Source organism: Zootoca vivipara, chromosome 7, assembly GCF_965207765.1.
Source record: "Zootoca vivipara chromosome 7, rZooViv2.hap1.1, whole genome shotgun sequence".
NCBI classification, from domain to species: Eukaryota; Metazoa; Chordata; class Lepidosauria; order Squamata; family Lacertidae; genus Zootoca; species Zootoca vivipara.
The window spans coordinates 54,995,676-55,016,005 of record NC_142590.1 but is presented as its reverse complement, the minus strand read 5'-3'; the positions used below and the strand labels follow the sequence as shown (position 1 = coordinate 55,016,005).

The 20,330-nt window shown below is 42.2% G+C and overlaps 1 protein-coding gene across 25 annotated transcripts in view; it reads right to left on the bottom strand.

Moving 5' to 3' along the window:
- Positions 1 to 20,330, bottom strand: part of NFASC (neurofascin) — a 181,122-nt gene that overhangs the window by 49,415 nt on the left and 111,377 nt on the right. For 11 of the 25 annotated variants that reach the window (XM_088674283.1, XM_088674276.1, XM_088674284.1 and 8 more), the window contains 13 exons: positions 18,671 to 18,855; positions 16,786 to 16,917; positions 15,902 to 16,045; positions 15,407 to 15,518; positions 14,985 to 15,151; positions 13,367 to 13,514; positions 11,901 to 12,025; positions 9,957 to 9,992; positions 8,980 to 9,081; positions 8,647 to 8,844; positions 7,270 to 7,340; positions 6,103 to 6,331; positions 945 to 1,060 (listed from right to left, as the gene is read on the bottom strand). In XM_088674283.1, coding sequence (XP_088530409.1) covers positions 945 to 1,060; positions 6,103 to 6,331; positions 7,270 to 7,340; positions 8,647 to 8,844; positions 8,980 to 9,081; positions 9,957 to 9,992; positions 11,901 to 12,025; positions 13,367 to 13,514; positions 14,985 to 15,151; positions 15,407 to 15,518; positions 15,902 to 16,045; positions 16,786 to 16,917; positions 18,671 to 18,855 — 1,765 coding nt within the window. The remainder of the gene's footprint in view (positions 1 to 944; positions 1,061 to 6,102; positions 6,332 to 7,269; positions 7,341 to 8,646; positions 8,845 to 8,979; positions 9,082 to 9,956; positions 9,993 to 11,900; positions 12,026 to 13,366; positions 13,515 to 14,984; positions 15,152 to 15,406; positions 15,519 to 15,901; positions 16,046 to 16,785; positions 16,918 to 18,670; positions 18,856 to 20,330) is intronic. The other 14 variants (XM_088674280.1, XM_088674290.1, XM_088674291.1 and 11 more) reach the window with 3 other exon arrangements.

The window sequence follows — 20,330 nt, the reverse complement described above, 5'->3', positions numbered from 1 at the left end:
TCTGGAAGTTCCCTAGGGATGTCTAGAATGTATAGTGTGTACTTTGGATATGATTGGCTAGGAAGGTGCCTGATGCGTTGCCTTATGCATGATCAGATTGTTACCTGGCTTCTAATGCTTATGGGAAGCACATTTTTGCCTTCCAAATGGTAGAAATATATCTCTCAATAGCACAACTTTAGAACATGAAATACAACAGGTTAAAAAAATGTGCCAGTCCATAAGAAGGGAGAATCTAAATTGTAATAAATGCAGAGATCAAATTTATTTTTGCGCATGAATCTTTGAAATGAAGACTCTTTTTTTGCTTTCAATTCATGGCTAAGTACAAACTCATGATTTTGAATCAGGAAGAAGCCAATTAACATTCAAAAGATCAAAACAGGCTTTCTTCAAAATAGGGGATGAATAACTGCTAAAATCAAACTTGGATTGGACTTCCTATTGAAAAAGAGCAATTTAAAAAATGCTTTGTCTCTCTGGTCTCCCTTCCTCATTCTCCCCAGCCCTATTCCCCCCCCCAAAAAAAAAACAACCCTTCAAAACAAATCACAAAAATATTTCTGTGATATTTGGAGGATTCTTGGTGGATTCTTGGAGGAAACCACATTTGGCACACTAATTTAAAACTGCTTAAATTTCAAGGAAAAGGCTGATCTCCTTGCCTAAGCTCTTTGAAGTGGGTGGAGGGGATATATACAACTAGTAATAAAAAATTTTGGTTTCTATATCTCAGCAATGCCCTTACATATCTGTACTTTATCACCTGCCCACCAACACAACTGCAAATACTTATTGTCTACATAATATTAGCCCCCAATGCCATTTAGCAATTTCTGGGTGTTTCATGTCATCTCCATTGTGTAAAAGACAATGTAACCATCAGTCATCATTAGTGTTGGGTGTTAGCCACATTAATGTGATTGGGTTTTGGTTTTGCTCACTCTGTATTCCTTAAGTTGTCCCTGGACGGTTTCCGGGTACACTCTACTCCATTGCAGGCTGACTGCTGTGCTGTTTACAACTTTGAGTCTAATATCAGTGGGAGCGGCCTTAGGATCTAAGTTGCCAAGAATAAAGCAAAGCAGATATTAAGCATACACAGAAATCTGAAGAAAACCCCCATCTCCCTCCCTAGATGCTGCAGTGGTTTACCTAAAGAAAATCATGTAAACAGGAGACTGCTCTTAAACATTGCTGCCATCATGTGGAGATAGAAAGCAATTTCATGTGCACATTTTTGACAAGAGTTTGCATGATGGCAGGATCCACTCTACTCTGGTGCCGGTTTCCTACATTTCTCACGTTTCCCTTTTCTGCCTACCTCACCAGTGCACTCACAATGTTACAGTGCCCTCATAGATTTTCACAGTTTACCTGACAAACAGAAAACTGCCAACTCTAGAGATTTATACAAATGCCTTTTAATCTCGGCAGTGTTTGATTCACAACAAATCAAGTTCATGCTGTACCCATAAAATCATTTACAATTGAAAGTCCCCACAAGCAGTAATAAGCAATTTCAGATGGAGAAATGCCCATTTAAGAGGAGAACACCTCACAACACAGGCGAGCAGCAGGACTTAAATTTCAGCTTCAGAACTGTCTCTTTGAGAGAGATTTGCAGAATACAGTGGTACCTCGGTTTAAGTACACAATTGGTTCTGGAATTCTGTACTTAACCTGAAGCGAACTTTCCCATTGAAAGTAATGGAAAGTGGATTAATCCATTCCAGACGGGCCTGCGGAGTACTTAAACTGAAAGTACTCAAACCGAAGCATACTTAAACCGAGGTATGACTGTACTGATATGGCAAATATTTCCATTGGAACCTATGAGGTTAATCTCTTTATCCAGCAGTTGTTAACCCAGAGAAAAGTTACTCCTGTTGCAGGGAATAAGTGCAGAAACATTTTGTCCATAGCTTTAAGGAGAGTTGGTGGCCTGACAGAGACATATTAGACTCCAGATGTGGTTGAGCTGCAACTCCCTTTACCCTTGACCATTAAAAGCACTGAGATGGGCCAATGCAGTCCAACAACAAACCTGGAAGGTACCATGTTGGGTACCAGTGGTTTAGACACTTGCTCCTTCTCTTGGCACTTCTGTTCAAACAGATTTTATTGATTTTTTAAACAATTCCAAAGCCCCCCCCGCAAAACCTGTTTATAAGATAGAACTGTGGGAAAGTATACATGTCATGAGCAACCAAGCTTGTTTCATATCGCTCAGCTCCATGAAAAAAACAACAACCCACACAACCACTCTGCCCTAAGTATAAGGCGGTATGTGCTTAGTCATCTACAATCAGAATTTGAAAATGCCTGCATTGTGCTACTTACAGAGTTATAAAGTTCTTTACTTTATAGCATTGGTAAAATAGATTCTACTTGTTCAGTTACTGCATCCACCGTAGCATCTTATTGTTCAAAATACCACTGAGTTTATTGCCTTGCTTGTTATTCATTTCTTTTCTTCCCCCACCCTTTAAAAAAGTGCTTTCCTCTTTAAACAGCAAGGAAGCTACCCCAGCATGATGAGAGGCTTCCTGGTAAGCAGGCTGGCTGGGCTACAGAGCAGATGGGAGGAAAAACCTGCTTGTGTGTTTTCCCATTCCCTGGGGACAGGATATGATGCTCAGGCCAAAGAGGAGGGAAACAGCTGTTGCTGGAAAGTGTTTCCTGTAGCTGAACACCATGTGGTGTGGGACAGCTGATTTACTCTTACTACCCCTTCCTCCAGGGCTGGGTAGAGCAGATAATAGCTAACAAAAGACAAAACAAAATGAAAAAAGTATACCAGGCAACTGACTGGATGCAAGTTTACATACAATGTATCTGGATAGTTTGAATACAGTACAGTACTTCAGTTTGTAGTGAACATAGGGCTGCCATATCCGGGAAATAGCATGCAGGCGAAAGTTACAAAAATCGGAAAAAATATGCAGGGAAACCCGGGTATATGGCCACCTATTTTTTTGAGTGGTGAATTTCCTTAAAAATAGCTCAGAAACTTCAACCTTTTGGGGGAGATTTTGCAACAAAACAAAACAAAAACCTCAACAATTTTGCTCCCCCCCACCAAGCTCAACAACTTTTGTGTCCGGATTTTCACTTTTTGAAATATGGCAACCCTAAGTGAACACTTACATTTTAATTGAAAGAAAACGCAGACACCATGCTGTATTTTTTTTCTACAGACTACTAAGTTGAGGATGATGACATTTCTTCATCTTCCTCCTTCCCTGCCCCCTTGTGAACTGTAGCCAATGAAGGATATGCACATCTGAAAGCATCATCAACAGCATCAATTTACCCATTTTCTCACCTTCCCCACTGCAAATGGTTAATTAATTAACACAGCATTGATTTGTGAACTAGTTGTGATTTCCAGTGCAGCAAACTTTTACTATAAAATGGATTCCCCACTCCCATCTACACACTGTGACCTTATATACAACCTGGAAGGAAGGGTTGCTCTACTTATTAATAGGTATAGAAGTGATTTTTGTGATCTTTCAAGCTGATAAAGCTTTGAGAAGCAAGCACTTTTTGAGAGGATGGCTATGCTGTCCTTGGTCCTGAAAAAACAAGTCATTCATACTTGCATGCAACTGTTACTTAGCTTTATTTTGCAAAGCAAGAAAAGAGCGGCTTTTCTGCCACAGTCATTTTCTTCCCATTGTATTGCAGCACTTTTTCTTTCTTACAACCCTTCTTTCCTACCTCATCTTCTCCCCTCCCCCACTTACTTCACCTTTCTATTTCTTTGTTGTTGCAAGTTCTTTTTTATGTTGTTAATCTGTATCTATACCAAATTACACAGAAAGAAATCATTTTAAGAAGAGCACGTGGAAGCATATGACAGCAGTATTTGCCTTGCTTTGCTAGAGCCTTCTGAACACAATCCACAAACGGATTTTGACCAAGAAGGCCTGTAAGAACATAGAGCAGGCTTCCTCAACCTCGGCCCTCCAGATGTTTTGAGACTACAATTCCCATAATCCCTGAACTGCTAGCTAGGGATCATGGGAGTTGTAGGCCAAAAACATCTGGTGGGCTGAGGTTGAGGAAGACTGACCTAGAGTAAAGATGCTAACAAGATTGTGGCATGACACAGTAAAGAGGCAATCCCCTAAAATCAACTGAGATTTCTTCATAAACCAGGTTTGCACATATTGACTTGACAAGCAGGACATTCTACATCGATCCCTCTTTCTTTATGCCCTGGTAGAACATAGTAGAATATACTTGACCTCCCTAGATACTCACCCAATTTTCAGGAGGCATTCAAACACCTTTAACTTGGGTTGCCATTTTAAAAAAACAACCACTTCCTTCTGATTTTGATCACTAAACATTGTAACCTGACAGAGCCCTTGGCATGTGGTACACTGCTCATTCAAAGTGAATAATACATTTTTGAGAGTGGGTTTATTCAGCAATTCTTGAAGATGATTGCTGGAGAACAGCAATGACCAAAACAAACATCACATATAGATTTAACTTCAATGTCTAGCAATCACTTTTGTGCCTTGTAGACCTATCTGGCAGCTGCTGAAGGACATAATTCACTTGGTGACTATTTATTTTGTTTTGGGATATGATTTCAGAACAGGGGGAGAGAACCTATGGCCCTCCGGATGTTGTTGGACTCCAATTCCCATCAGCCCCAGCCAGCCAGCATATAGCCAATGTTGAAGGAGGATTCAAGTTGTAGCCCAGCAACATTCTGAGGACCATAGGTTCTCCACCTCTGTTACAGAACACAGTAGCAGAAGATATGATTTATGTGTCACCTCTAAATTTTGTTGTGGAATAATAAAGGGGAATTATAGTTTGAGGACTCAGGTGAATTTCTTATGTTCCTGGGAACATTGGGATTAATTCCAGCATGAAACTATCTTTAAGAATCACAAACTGTGGGAACTAAAATCAGGCAGAGAGCACCAGGCTGATGATCCAAGCACTGTAACAGTGAGCTCACTGCATGGTTGTATCCTAGAGTCTACTGGTTCTCAGCATGTCTGGGACTGCCATACAGATAAGCGGACACCTGTTTCCAAGCTGACTGTAGAAATGATTCTGGCCATTGACCAAGACTCCCGTGTAGGTTTGTTTGTGGATAAAAGCGCAACCATATGGTGTGTTAACAGTCCCTATTCCCTCCACCAACAGCATGATTGCAAGGTACTAATGTTCAGAAGTCTCAGAATCATTTAAGTCTACAAGATCAATGCTCCCTCCTCCCTTTTAAAACACAGCAAAAGAATGAACCTCCTGTGAAGCAATAAAAATATGAAGTGACTAGGAGTAAAAGTTATGGAAGATGAATGCCCTTTAAAGGTGGAATGAAGCACTTCTTCATTCCAGTGATTATAATGGAAAAGGTTTAAGCCTATGCTTAACTCTCCTGATGAAATGAAAGTGCAAAAGTGAATACGGATTTGAGCCCAAGTATCCACAATTTACATCCAACACTCTCTTGTATTTATCCATGTAACTTTTTATTTATATCCCCAGTCATACGAATTTTATTTATCTACTTACTTACCTTCGTTAGACAGACAATGAAGCTGGTGACTACAGCTGATTCCTATAACCTCTCTGAGTCTCAGTTCTAGACCCGTAAGATGGAATAATATCTTTTTCTAACTTCAAAATGCTGAGGCAGCCTAGTAACTATATTGTCTGCTGCTGTTTCGCCTCTGATATAGTGTGTTATTCATCATTGTCATGTTTTGTTGCTTTTCATGTGTGTTGTTAGCTTGCCTTGAACATTCTATGAATGCTTTAAATAAAGAAGGTATGTGTGTTTTAAATGAATAAGAGATGGAAATATAAATATAAATCTTCAAGATAAATGAGTTAATTTGAAGCTCATGGGCATGCAAGCTAAATGGTCTGTTGGGGCACCCGAGAGACCTCTGAAGTTTCTACAAGAATGTTTCATTCTGCAGAGTGAAGCACAGGAGTGCCTGGCACTGGAATTCAATGCCTCCTGTTAACAGAGCCAATCACATCAGATCTTGGATTGCAAGACTACCGGTGGTGGAGTCTTTTTTTGTACTCCAAACTCTTTACACCTATGGGAATACTCACAATCTTCCCCCGAGTAGCCAATGACGGTCTCAGGTTCCATAGCAACCCCATAGTCGTTTTTGGCCTGCACTTTGATCTCGTAGGGTGTATAGATGGGCGTCTGTGTGACAGTGAACTGGTTGGTGTCACCCTTTACCGTCCTGTTGTTCCAACTCTCCCGCGTGTCCCTTCTTCTCCATTTCACAATGTACTTGAGGTTGGGGCCGTAAACTTGTGTTGCATTTAGTGGCTTAAAGGATACACAAAAATTAAGGAATCCATTATTACCCTTGTTAACTCTGAACACCAGCTGCCACCCCTGCCCACCTGAACAGTGTTTCTGTGACTCCAGAGCAGGCATCCCCAAACTCAGCCCTCCAGATGTTTTGGGACTACAACTCCCATCATTCCTAGCTAATAGGACCAGTGGTCAGGGATGATGGGAATTGTGGTCCCAAAACATCTGGAGGGCCGAATTTGGGGGTGCCTGCTCTAGAGGATACAGAATCATAGATGGATCTAAAAACAAACAGGGCTAACAAGCCTATGGTGTCATCAGCTTTCATAAGCTAGAGTCTACTTTATCAGATGCATGAAATGTTGCCCTCTGTTGGCAGATTCTCCCTCCCTCCCTCTGTATGTGTGTTTTCAAGCTTCCCTCTTAGCCTTTATGGACTCTAGTCCACAAAAGCTTATACCCAAATATGCAGCTTGAGTATTTACTGTGTCACGAGACACTCTGTTTTCACTGCAGCAGACTATTCTGCGAACTGCCCTGAGACCCCTGGGTATAAGGCGGTATATAAATTCAATAAATAGAACAACAACAACAACAACAACAACACTTTGGAGATAACAAATGCAAAACGCATCCAGGTAACTGCACAGTTTCCAATTACATGAATTGCACCAGCAACAAGTATACACATGGACTTGCTGCAGGAATATTTGGACTGTTTGGCTTTGAGATATTGAGTTGTGCATATCATTATTATTTTGGCATTGCAAGTATCATTTAAGTATTAGAAGGTGTTGGATTTTTTTGTACATTACCGTCAATGAATTTTTGTAAACCACATGCAGAGTTATTTGGCTTGTGATAAAATTTATTGCAGCAAAGGCCATGGAGTGCAAACCTTGTATGCAAAAAAGAATGTGCTATAAACAATAGCCCCCATGTTAACTCACCGTCCAGGATATCACCATGTTATTTTTGGCTGTCCCTGCTCCTTTAACTCCTGTGGGGTTAATTTCTGGACCTGAAATAAATTTGAACATGAAATTTGTTTTAGAGCATTGAATGCTACGACACAACTATCGCAAGCTTTTCTATACTATGCAATATTGCTAAAGGAATAATCTTTTTCTTCTTCTTCACATGGGAAGGCTAGAACACAAAGGGGAGTCCCACATAAAGCCTCTGCCAAAAGGAGAGACCTATGCAATTGCTATGGTACCACAAAAGCTATTTGCAAAGCAAACTTTTAAAGTTACTACGACACTGGTGGTGTCAGTTGTTTAAAAAGCACTTAAAACAAAGATGGGGAAACTATGAAGGGACATTAACCTGCTCAAAAAAGTCAATCTGGAGCAGTGGCTGATGCTGGTAAGGCTAGAGAAAAAGTGGTTACAGTGTACAGCACTACAGAGAATTCCCTCTATGTGTGCTACCTTTTCTCTCTCCCCCCTTCTGTGTTTCTATTAACACAGGGCTGAACTAATTAGCTGGAGAGGCTGCATGGAATTTGGTCAAGGGCTGCTTATGTCCCATGAGGTCATGTTTCCCACCACATATTTAAACAAAGGGTTATGAGTAAATTAAGATGCACAAGAGCCTAGTCCTTACAACAGAAACATGCCTTCTTTGATGTTTTGTACAAAAATAATCCAGCCCACAGGAATGGCACCCCATCACTTCCCTAATTTGAGAAAGGTATTAATTTGTGAGGTTCCCCTTGCACTCCGCCATGCACATCTACAGTCCAAAGTCTTAAACTTAAAATCCCAAGCCAGTACATATCTGTAAGGATCTCTGATGAAATCCCATTAGCCTGAAGATTCTTGGCCGACTCAGAAAAAGCTCAGGGCTGCTTTGTACATTACACCTGGGGTAGGAATTCTGTGGACCTCCAGATATTGTTGGACTTGACTCACATCTTCCCTAACCATTGGTCATGCCAGCTAGGGCTGATGGAGGTTGCAGCATAGCAGCATCTCAATGGCTGCAGATTCCCTATCTCTGCATGACATGGATAAGATGCATCAAAAGTGTTTTTTATGTGTACACATTAAATGTAATGTAATGGGACAACATAACAAACAGGTACATGCATATATTTCACAGGTACACTTTCCAGGGAACTGGGACTGGCCACTACTACCTGATGAGCATATATGGTGACAAACATGGGGTAGCTAAAAAGGTAATGCATGTCACAGTCCACATTCTTAGTGTCTCTCTCTTTTATCTGTTCTTGTTCTTGCGTACATTGCCATTGCATAATTTTATGTAAGTGTTCTTTTCCTTTCAAATATACCCACCCACTCAAGTCAAATAGCACTTACGTGCCCCATTCGTATGGTATCGCTCAGAAGGCAAGCTGGGATAACTGCTTCCTACTTCGTTCACAGCTATTACTCGGAACTGATAGTTGACGTAGGGCGCAAGGCGCAGGATGGCAGAGTTCACGCTTCCTGGGTAACGGGAATGGTTGTGCCAGCTTCCAGGTTGGAATCTATCCTCTTCAAATTCCACAATGTAATCTAGAAGAGCAGAGTGTGAAGGCTTGCTAAAGTTACTACACAATTATTGGCCAGCTGACTTTTAGAAAGGAAACCAAACCAAAGCAGTAACACTGTTCATCTGTAGGGTTTCAAAGTAGAGGAACAAGTCCTGACCTGTGATAGGGCTGTTGTTGTCATCGCCAGGAATCCACGTCAACCGCACACTCCTTTCAGCGAGGTCAGTTAGCTCAAGATCACGAGGACGTTCAGGACGTGCTACCGGCAAAAGGATACATGTAAGGTCCAGGTGTCCCTCACGGACTAGTCCACTCAAGAGCTGGTGCTTAATACCTTTGGGTATCATGACCACTGACTCTGGGACCTTGCAGCATGAAGCAGAGAGAACTCCACTAAGGCCATTTCCTCAGAGGAAGAATATCCAGTATTGCATTTGGGGGCCTCTTGGACACAGAACACAGCCCTGCCTCCATAGATGGGCTCAGATTAGGAATCAGTCTTGCAGAAGTCAAAAGCTACAAGATCAGTGAAGGCCCTTTAACAACTCAGCCAGCTCCTCTACACAGGTGGAACCAACCATGCAACAGGTCTTAGCAGCCTTCAGTTGGCTTCTGGTCCCTCTGCTGGGACATCTTCATAAAGCTACCTTGGTAGGAGAGCACTTCAGCCAACAGGGCTCACTTAGAACTATCCAAGGTTCTGTTTTTCTCTCTTCATAAGAGAGCCCTAACAACTAATCCACAATCTTTGCAAAGACAGAGCTTTATGGAGAAGGGAACATAAATACAATGACGGGCAAAGGTCGCCTTGCAAAAATAAAAAAAAACCTCCCATAAGTTTTAGCACCAGCCCCCAAAATTCATCCATGCAGACTAATTAAAGCATTCTTCCTTTGCAGTAGGGGGCAACATCAACAACAATCTGTGCAATAGAAATCAAGATCCCCTACCCCAATGAGGTCCACTTATCAGGGATATCTGTCATGAGGTTTGGGCCAGCCAAAGTTACCCAACTTTCAGAGGCACTTAAATTTCATACCAAAGTCATTGCAATGGTCAAGCAACAGTGTAAGAGAATGTAAAAATTAATAATTTAATAATAATCAAAGTGGTAAATGGATCAGTAGTGATTACCTTTGGGTAGGGTCATACGGTTAACAGAAGAAGGAGCTGCAAAAATAGATATTAGCTATTTAGATGGTTAGTACAATTCTTAAGCACAACTTGTTGCAGGGATACAATGTGCAGTGGCTGCGCCAGGTTTCAAGAAGCCCTGGGCAAGATGACTTCCAGACCCTCCTCCACCACTGAAACACTTTGTCTTCCTCTACCAGGCGGCCCCAGTTGCTTCTCATCTTCTAAATGGTGAGGAGGGAATGGACAGCACCCTAGTTCTCTCTTTTGCTTGCAGGAGGGGAAAGAAAGGAACCTGTATGTTACCTTCCTACAACCAGGAAAGTTTAAAAGGGGGTGAAAGAATGGATTCCCTCCCACAAATTCAAAAATAAAAAGTAAAAAGGGCTCATCCTCCCCATCCCTTAACAAGCAGGAGGAAAGCAAATTAAGTTCCTTTTCCTAGTCTTTTTCAAAACGTTTTATGGAGGCTGATGGATGCTTTGGCTCCAACATACCTGACAAGCTCTAAAATAACATTTTGGAAAAACACTTAAAAAAACAAAACAAAACAAAACCAGCAGAGCAAACAAGTTGCTGCATTCAGAGCAAAGCTCTGGTTAGTTTTATCTTTCTTTTTAATTTCTCAGAGTGTTTATGGAGCCCACATGGAGACCAGAGGCACCTGGGTGGGTTCAACTGTCTAGAGCATTGCTCCAAAGGAATAATAATAATAATAATAATAATAATAATAATAATATATTATTTATACCCTGACCATCTGGCTGAGTTTCCCCGGCCACTCTGGGCGGCTTCCAACAGAAAAAAAATAAAATACAATAATCTATTAAATATTAAAAGCCTCCCTAAACAGGGCTGCCTTCAGATGTCTCCTAAAAATCTGGTAATTGTTTTTCTCTTTGACATCTGATGGGAGGGCGGGTGCCACTACCGAGAAGGCCCTCTGCCTGGTTCCCTGCCTGGTAACTGTGCACCAAACCCTGCTGTAAGGGTTTCCAAAAAGAAGAGTCAGGGACTACCATGGTGGTGCCCTTTGGGAGGACAGGGTGCTTACCTTACCCTAAATCAGGTCATTGGTCCGTCAAGCTCAGTTATGTCTGCACTGACTCACAGTGGCTCTCCAGGGTTTCAGGCAAGAGTCACTCCCTGGAGATGTCAGGGTCTGAACCTGGAAGCTTCTGCATGCAAAGCAGATGCTCTTACCACTGAGCTACAGTCCTTCCTCTTGCAGTTGTGTCCCCTGGTCCAGCCCTATCAGCACCACTGACCGCAAGGACCTGAGTACCAAGCCTTCACATAATTTTTTGGGAAGACAGGCCCTACCAGCACCACTGCTATGCTCCTAAATGTATTCCAGTTATCTTCAGTGTTTCCCTAACTAGCTCACAGACAAGACCGAAACACAAAAGATGCAGAGTTGTTCAATGTTTGCTTAGGTGTCAGGGACTTCAACATCTGGACAAAACTCAAGTGTACTTCATTGACTTCAGATTAACCAAAAGCCTGTGGGCCCTGTCTGGTCACTTGCAACAAGGAAGGATCTGTCCATTTCATTTCTCTCAGTTTCTCATCTTTCCAATCTTATATTCAGTTTCCCACATTTCTGTAGCATTTTGTGACTTTTTAAAGAAAAATCCTCATGGAAATTAGCTACAGTTAGTAAGGTGCCCTGGTTAATCTTCAGATATCTGCTTAGAAAGGCCACTGAAACCTTTTTGGGTAAACTTTTACTTTAAAGACAATACCAGGGTGTTAGAAATTGTTAAGAATAAGATTCCAAATTCAAAGGAATTTGTTATTTGTTTCATGACCATTGCACATGGTACCCTGTATGTGTTACTCTACACACAGGAGAACAGGTATTAAAATCTGTCAAAATAAGTTGTCAGTCCCCCCGTGGACCTCGTCTCTAGCTCTGTAAACTTAAAAGGAATACCAAGTTACCCAGAACAGTGAGATGGGCTCTGGCAGTGTCTCGATCTAGTTCGGTGCTGGCAACGCAGGTGTAATATCCTTGATCTTTTTCAGCCACTCCAAATATCGTCAGGCCATCTTCTTCTTTCTTCATCCTTTCACCAAAGGAAAACATCAGAAATAAATATATACACAGTAAGAATAATCTGACCCCGCAGCTTGCTTCAAGCAATGGCAGGGCCAGCTGTAACTTGTGTATGTTTATTCATTTTTATTTCATTTAGTATACTTTTATGCTGCCCTGCATCTTATAATCTAAGGGCAGGTTACAAACAAAACGTAAACATAAGAGATAAAATACATAAAAAGATCTAGTACAACAACTTTACGTTCTGTAACATGGCAGGGTAAGAAAACAGTCTCTGACCTCTGGTGACAAAATCTTTGGCTGTAATTGAAACCCCCTTTTGCAATGCCCCTCCATGTAACTGGGTAAAGGTGTCGGTCCACTGGCGCAGAATTCTTATTGGACCCACTGAATGTGCAGGAGATGTACAGGCAGCAGGATCCTCAACAGCGGTAACTCCAAAATATGGTGTTCTTTGGGTAGGCTGAGCTAGCTACGGATCTGCTAGATCTCCAGCTGGCCATGCTGCTATAATTTGCCAGCACTGGGCCATATCCAGGCCAGTTCCAGGCTCACACAACAATTTACATGCACCTCCACCTTCCAACCTGGCCAGTATGAGCAACCAAGCTAGAGATACGGCAGTAGCTCCACCTCTCTATCACACCCTGCTGCTGCCGTCTAGACTTTAGATTCTCCTGCCCAACTTTTAATTTCCAGTAAGAGGTAAGAAACACACCCACTGTTATATTTCACTCAGTCTGCTATTTTGTTGTATGCCAGAGTAAGCAATATTAACTGCTGCATAGAGACACCACTCCCAGGAACAATATGGCAACAATTGGCCATTCCAAGTTTATTTATACTGTAAGACACTAATTAACAAATTGCATGTAAATAATACTATTAAGAGAGTGATTCTGGCTGGCTTTGGCAGCACAGCTACTTTATATAAAATCAGATTATTTGTCCATCTACGGATGGGGGAACCTTTGGTCCTGCAGATGTTGTTGGATTCCAACTCCCATCAGCCCTAGCCAGCTTGGCCAATGATCAGGGATGATGGGAGTTATAGTCCAACTACATCCAGAAGCCCACAGCTTCCTCATCCCTGATCTAGGTCAATATTGTCTACTCTGGTTGACAACAGCTCTCCAGGGTCCTATCACTTATCACTTGATAATTTTACCTGGAGATGCCAGGGGCAGAACCTGGGACCTTGAACTACAGTCCCCCTCCCTGGAGAAAAGACAGCAGTACAGCTTACCAACATAGTAAAATGATTTATTCCTTCTTTGTGTCCTCTGAACACATAAAATGTTAACATCTTGAGAAACATACAGCCTATGAAAACAATGACAGCACAGACCTGCTTCCAAAGTACAGAGGGGAATCATCCTTGAGCCAGGTGACCGTAAGTCTAAGCGTGGGGTCATGCCTAACCCGACACATTAGATGAACTGTGGAACCCTTCTTTGGCACAGCATCCTTTGGCCCATCTATGATCCTCGTTAGATCTGTGAAGTTATACAGTTATAAATCGTAAGAATATAATTCTGGGGACTGTGCAAAGTCAGTCGAAGTCTAGTGGAAAGAAACCACAGTCACTTTGGGCAATGAGAAATAATTTGGTCAGATTGCAGAGTTCCTACAGATTTCTAGCTGCAATTCTTTTCCACATCCATAACTACACGTTTAAAAGTGATAAATCCTGTAAATGTTCTTTTATTCCACAGCAATGCCAACTTTTAATACACATGGTGGTGGTATCTGAGATGTGTACTTTTGTGCTATGGATCGATTTGATAAATGGCTGTTTTAGAGAAGCAAGTTACCGTATTTTTCCATGTATTGGATGAGGTTTTTTGACACAAAAAGCATGTCAAAAAACTGGGATCATCCAATACACGAATAGTGGCAAGGGAGGGGATGCTGCTGCATATGGGGAACGATCTGGGGGCGCTGGCTGGTGGCACGCGGCTTCCCCCAATGCTGCTGCGCATGGGAAGCACTTCTTGGGTCATTTCCCACACACAGCGGCATGGGGGAAGGTGCCCTCTAGCCAACTGGCTGGCTGGCTGGAGCACAATTTCCCTTGATGCTGTTGTGCGTGGGAAACGATCTAGGGAGTGTTTCCTGCCCGCAGCTGCATGGGCAGAGAGGCTCATCTCCCCTCGTTTTTCTAAAATTGAGTCCCTCAAAATAGGGGGGAGTCTTACATATGGGGGCGTCTAATAGATGGAAAAGTACGGTATGTCACAAATTCCAGTGGCAGGAACTGACCTGGTTTGGAGAAGCTGTTTTAAATATTTCAGGTTACAGATATGTACTTCTCCAATATATTCACTTACTCCCACTCTGTGTTCTCAGCATCTGCTTAGAGAGCCCCCAAAGGCAAGGAAGCCCAATGCTGACAGAGTGTGTGACAGAGTGTGTCCCCTTTCAGCTTGCCGTCTCCATTCGTACCTCTTCTTTTATCCCACCCCGTCTCCTTACTCTCTATAATCTTTATATTTCCACCTCCTTCTCCTTCATTTCTATCTTTCCTTTACCCTACCCCCCTCCACTTAACGTATGTTGCAAGGATCTACTGATTAGGTGGTGAAACAGGGTTAAGTGACAGATCCCTCCTGCCCCTGGAGTGTGGTGCATGTTGGGAGTCCATAATATTCCCATCTCTGTGGCCAAAGCTAGATAGCCTCTGTATCTTCTCATAATGAAACAGGTAAGCAGGATGAGAAATGCACCAACTCACAGGACTTTTGGAAATTGTTATTTAGCATTAGTTTGGGAGAGTCTATCATCTACAACTCAACAAGTGACAGAGGCTCACAGTCAATTTATTTCAGGAACACTCAATCAGTCTCATCACAGCTTTTTAACCTTATGAGCATGGACCAAATATAGCATTCTTGTCATCAAAGGGTACCCAAGATCTACATTATCTGGAGGATATTTGCTCTCTGCGTAAACAGAAGCCACCTTACCTTTTATTTCCAAACGAACCTGGTTCTGTGCTTTGCCCAGAAGATTGGTGGCCACACAGGTGTAAGTTCCTTGGTCTTCTTTCCGAGCCCTGATTATTTCCAAAGTCCCATTCTCGTGCACAATATAGTTGCCACCATGCAACGTGCTTCCCTGGCCATTCTTAAACCTCACAACAACACAAGAGAACGTTTGTAAGAGAGGGAAGCAGAATAAAGGTGCAGATTGACTTCCAAGCATGGGTACAGGATTGCAGAGAAAGGCAGCAATCCTCTGCTCAATGGCCAGGCAGTTGAGATACATCTGAGATACATTCCTTTATGACCATTTATCAATGAATCGAAACACATTTGATTATTAAAAAATTCAATTGATTTATCTGTCCCAAACAGATGCTATGGCTTAATAATAATAAAATCCTTACCATCGTAATGTGGGGATTGGGGATCCAAAGAATGGACAGTCAAGACGAGTCCGGTTGTTTAGAATAACTTTGATCAGCTGATTACGAGGGGCAAGGATCCGAGGAATAACATCTTTAAAAGATACAGATAGATAGATAGATAGCCTATAAAGGTAGTCAGAAATTTTCATTTGTTTTACAGAATATATTTCATTTCTAGCTTTACATCTTTGTTTATTTGGCTTGTGCTTATTGTTCTCATTAATGGATTTTTGTCCTGAATCCATTCTAGACACAATTAGCTTTGTAATGGAATAAATATATTCCTTTTGCCTATCAGTAACTGCCTACACATATAAGTAAGCTCCTTTGCCTTTCATGAGTTAGATCAGTTGGTGTTCAAGGATGTTATGGTTTGCTAGCGAAAGAGAAATAATGATTTCATGTTCACTTCAAAATAGTGCTTTCAGTGACCCTCTATAATCTAAAGAGCCCATTTGTCCATTCAATACTTACCCAGCACACTGACAAAGGCATTAGCCAGCAGGTACCCATGTTCATTAGAAGCATTGCATTGGTATACAGCACTGCTGCCACTTTGGATGTCCCGAAACATAACAGTGTCTCCCGTTACTTCACGGCTCGGGTTGGGAGTGGAACCTTTGAGAAAGACATAAACATAAGTGATACACAGTTTTTAGCCATTAAAAGGGCTAATCGGCTAATCTGCCAATTTTGGTTTCTCTTGGTTTCTCGTTTTCCCAAGCCTTCCATTTTCCACATCAGTTTGTGTCTTTTTTTTAAGTCCTCATGAAAATTCACCAGAATTTAAGTGTGAATTTATTTTAATATGCAGTACTGCATGTTTGTATGCAATTTTGCACAATATACACATTTTTGCAAAGCTGAACATCTCAACATGGAAATGACTTCCTTTTCTGTGGTGCTTAAAGGCAGATCCCCATTATCATAATATAGCTCACTATGGAAATAAATGAATTTGTTCAGAATTCTGTCTTCCCTTTAAAAGATCATCCTGACTGATACTATGCACTGGCGGAGGAAGTGGAGTGCAGGGGGAACACACCACCCCCGGCAGTGCGATCCCGGTGTGGTGCCATCGCGGTTGTCCCCCCCCCCCCCCCGCGCTGGGTGCCCCGCTCCCAGGATGTGTGTCATGCCTCTGCGGGCGGTGCGCCCCGCCCCTGGGACGCGCACCAGCCCTGCCCCCGCCTGCTCTCCGCCCCCCGGTGCTGGAGCATGAAGCTCTGCCACTGATGCTATGTATGGTCATCAGTTAAGTTCACAGTTACTTGAAATGACAGCATTTCCTTCTCCGCACCCATGAAATCAAGATACACTATAAGGCATTATCTTCTGTTCACAACAGGTTTGCTTACTTTCTATAGGTTCTCCATTCACCAGCCATTGGATGGAAGGCTTGGGGTTACCATTGGCTCGGCAAACCAGTCTCCCATCCTCACCAGGAGCCAAAATTAGATTCTCAGGTTCATCCAACCAGTAAGGAGCAGCTTTAGAACAAGAGAGTGAGAGACACACACCAAAGTGTATTATAGCTATCTCAACAAAGCTCCTTTTATGTTCTTTCAGCATAGGCTATTCTGATTAGTATATAAAAGTGAATGATAATCATCCTTCTGTGCCATTTTTTTTATAAAAAAATGCACCATCACAAGAACAGCTAAACATGACCAGCATAGACATATGCAGCAGACATAAGCCTGTGTCAATAACACTTAATAAAAACCCAGCAGTAGTAAGCAGCCATATTAATTCCTCACAAAGTATCAAAGCAATGTTTTCAGGAATTGTGGGAAACTTAAGTGGCCACAAAGTGCTGCCGCCACCAGGCACAGCTGAGGGACTCTGTCCTGGGATGGGCTGACTAAAGGGCACTTTGCCCATGATCCCCTCAAACTTGGAGCTTGCCTAGGTAGTCTGTAGCTTTACGAGAGGAAACCAGCACTTTGGTATAGGTCAGGCAACCCCAAACTTCGGCCCTCCAGATGTTTTGGACTACAATTCCCATCTCCCCCGACCACTGGTCCTGTTAGCTAGGGATCATGGGAGTTGTAGGCCAAAACATCTGGAGGGCCGCAGTTTGGGGATGCCTGGTAAAGGTTATAAAACAATCAAGGTCAAAATTGATGTCACTGCTGGAAATGTTTGGTTATTATTATTATTAAGTATTTTTTGTTGATATTACACCTCCCAGTATAAGATACAGCTAGGGTTCTTCTTATATAACACAGGGAGAATTCACATTACTGGTAGCAAAAGAGTACCGTTCTCATAGAATCATAGAATCATAGAATCATAGAGTTGGAAGAGACCACAAGGGCCATCCAGTCCAACCCCCTGCCAAGCAGGAAACACCATCAAAGCATTCCTGACAGATGGCTGTCAAGCCTCTGCTTAAAGACCTCCAAAGAAGGAGACTCCACCACACTCCTTGGCAGCAAATTCCATTCATGTAAATAAAATTTCTATAGTCTCTTTGCTGAAGACAGTCTTTTTTCAGATTGACAGGAACAGTGATGTTTTGGAGGCACAAATTAGAACAACCTGGGTTGAGGAAACATGCACCTCTCATAATGACAGAATGTTGCATAGGGGGTGTATTTTCCCTAACAATATTAATGACTAAGTGTATTAAGTCTGAATGCTCATCTATGGAATAAAAATTCCCAGGTACATAAATCAAGCATGTGAGGGGAAAAAAGTTATCTCGAGTCCTTTTCATTGACATCTAGTTTTCAGCATGCAGGTTTTTTTATTTTAAAAATGTGATAACATTCCATCCTGAAATCTCCCACCTGCAGTCCAAAGTAGTGCAGTTTCAACCCATAACCTGCCACTCACGTTAATCAGAGAACGCTGTTATTGGGTGGCATATAAATGAGGCAAATAAACAAATAGCTCTTATTTCAGCAACAGGCTTCATGCAGTTGAAGGAAAATACTTCCTGAACATTTCCCATAAAACCAAACCAGCAATGATAGGCTTATGTTCTCCTCTGCAAAGTACAAAGGAAGATATATGAGCCACAAGCTTAGATGGCAGAGGATTTAAATAGTTTAGCTAGAAGGGTGTGTATGAACTAAACATTTCTTATCTTTGGTTGCTACAGAGGAAGATTTTCCCAGGTTAGCCTGACCCCATCCTTCTAGGGCAGAACACCCTGTTCTCCGCAAATCCCTTCCAGTTGCCTTTTGATTTGCCAATTGGCAAAGGAATAAGAATGGTATAGTAAATATGACGTACCCTTCACTCTCACCGAGATTGTGTGACGGCTAGTTCCCACTTTGTTGGAAGCTAAGCAGAAGTATTCCCCAGAATCTTCCTCAGAAACATTGGCAATATGAAGAGCCTTGTTGAAGTTCTCCAGCTTGGTCCTGCCTGCTGGGAGATCACCTCCTTTCTTGTGCCATACGATGTCTGGTGTTGGGCTACAGGAAAGAGGAGAATGGGGTTTGAATAGTTGACATGAAGCCTCTCCCAACATGAAATGTACACTATAAAGGAATTCCCTGCAGCCCAGCGTCTTAATTTAAAGCTGGGGTTCTCACTTAGCATTCTCTCAAAATCCCAGACAAGCCCTGCCAAGGAGGTCGTGAGCATAGCTGCCAAGTTATCCCTTTTTTTAAGGGATTTTCCCTTATGCTGAATAGGCTTCCTCGCGAGAAAAGGGAAAACTTGGCAGCTATGGTCGTGAGGATAATAATATTTCAGGGAGCAGTTCAGGGAAAGACCTTGGCCTGAGAGAGCCTTGAAAGCCATTGACACTTGAGAATAGGCAATTATGGGTGGTATCCAACTAACAGGTGGTGTCAGGGCAAGGAATTATGTTTGTACAACAAAACTTTCCCCTTCTCTCCTTCCCAACTGCATACCCCCCCACTCTGTTCTGGAGGGGGAATCCCTGGGACAGATGTGGGCTGGCATGGGGGAGAAGAAGGGGGAAGTGCCATTGCCCATCCTTGCACTGATGGCACCTTTTAGTTGTATATTAACCTTTTAGTTGTATATTATACTATTAAATCTGGTTTATGGGTCATGTAAATTGCTTGAATAAAGCTTCCTACTGGTAATCACTATTTTGGAGTTACAGGAGTTAATGTTGGCAGTATAAACAGTGATAACTGGTCTCTATTGAGTTGCCATGCATTGTTGTACTGCTCTTGAAAAGCTCTCATAACCATACATATTACTAAAAAAAATTAAAAATTTGTCCAGTAGCATCTTACAGACCAACTAAGTTTGTTCTGGGTATAAGTTTTCGTGTGCATGCACACTTCTTCAGATACACTGAAACAGAAGTCACCAGACCCTTATATATAGTGGGAGGGGTGGGGTGGGTTTTTCCCCAGAAGGGTAGTAGGAGATGGGTGATTGACTCAATGGGTATGGTAAACCTGTTGACGGCTGTTAACGACTGCAATTAGTCCTACAGGATAAAGCAAGGGATAGTAGGCAGATGACCAAAAATAGCTTTAGCAATGTAATGAGGCAGGAATCCAATACATCTCTATTCAGACCAAGTCTCTCCATAGTTTTCGGTTTAGTACTAAGTTGTAATTCAGTTGCTAAAGCTATTTTTGGTCATCTGCATACTATCCCTTTATTTTGACTGCATCAGACCAACACGGCTACCTGCCTTAACACCGATATTACTGTTGATGTTAACAAAAGTAAAGCCACACCCCATTAAAACGAATGGATTTTAGTTTCCCATTGGAGCCACGTTCTTTCACATCCTTAAAGGAAACACTTTCTATTTGCTAACACTCCAATAAGGAGGTATCAACAGCCAGCTGTGATTTTACCCCCATGAAAATCTGCAGGAAACAAACACAGGACCTAGACCAGGAGGATAGAGACATGTGTGACACACCATGGTTCCCCTGATCCCAAGTGGTACGTA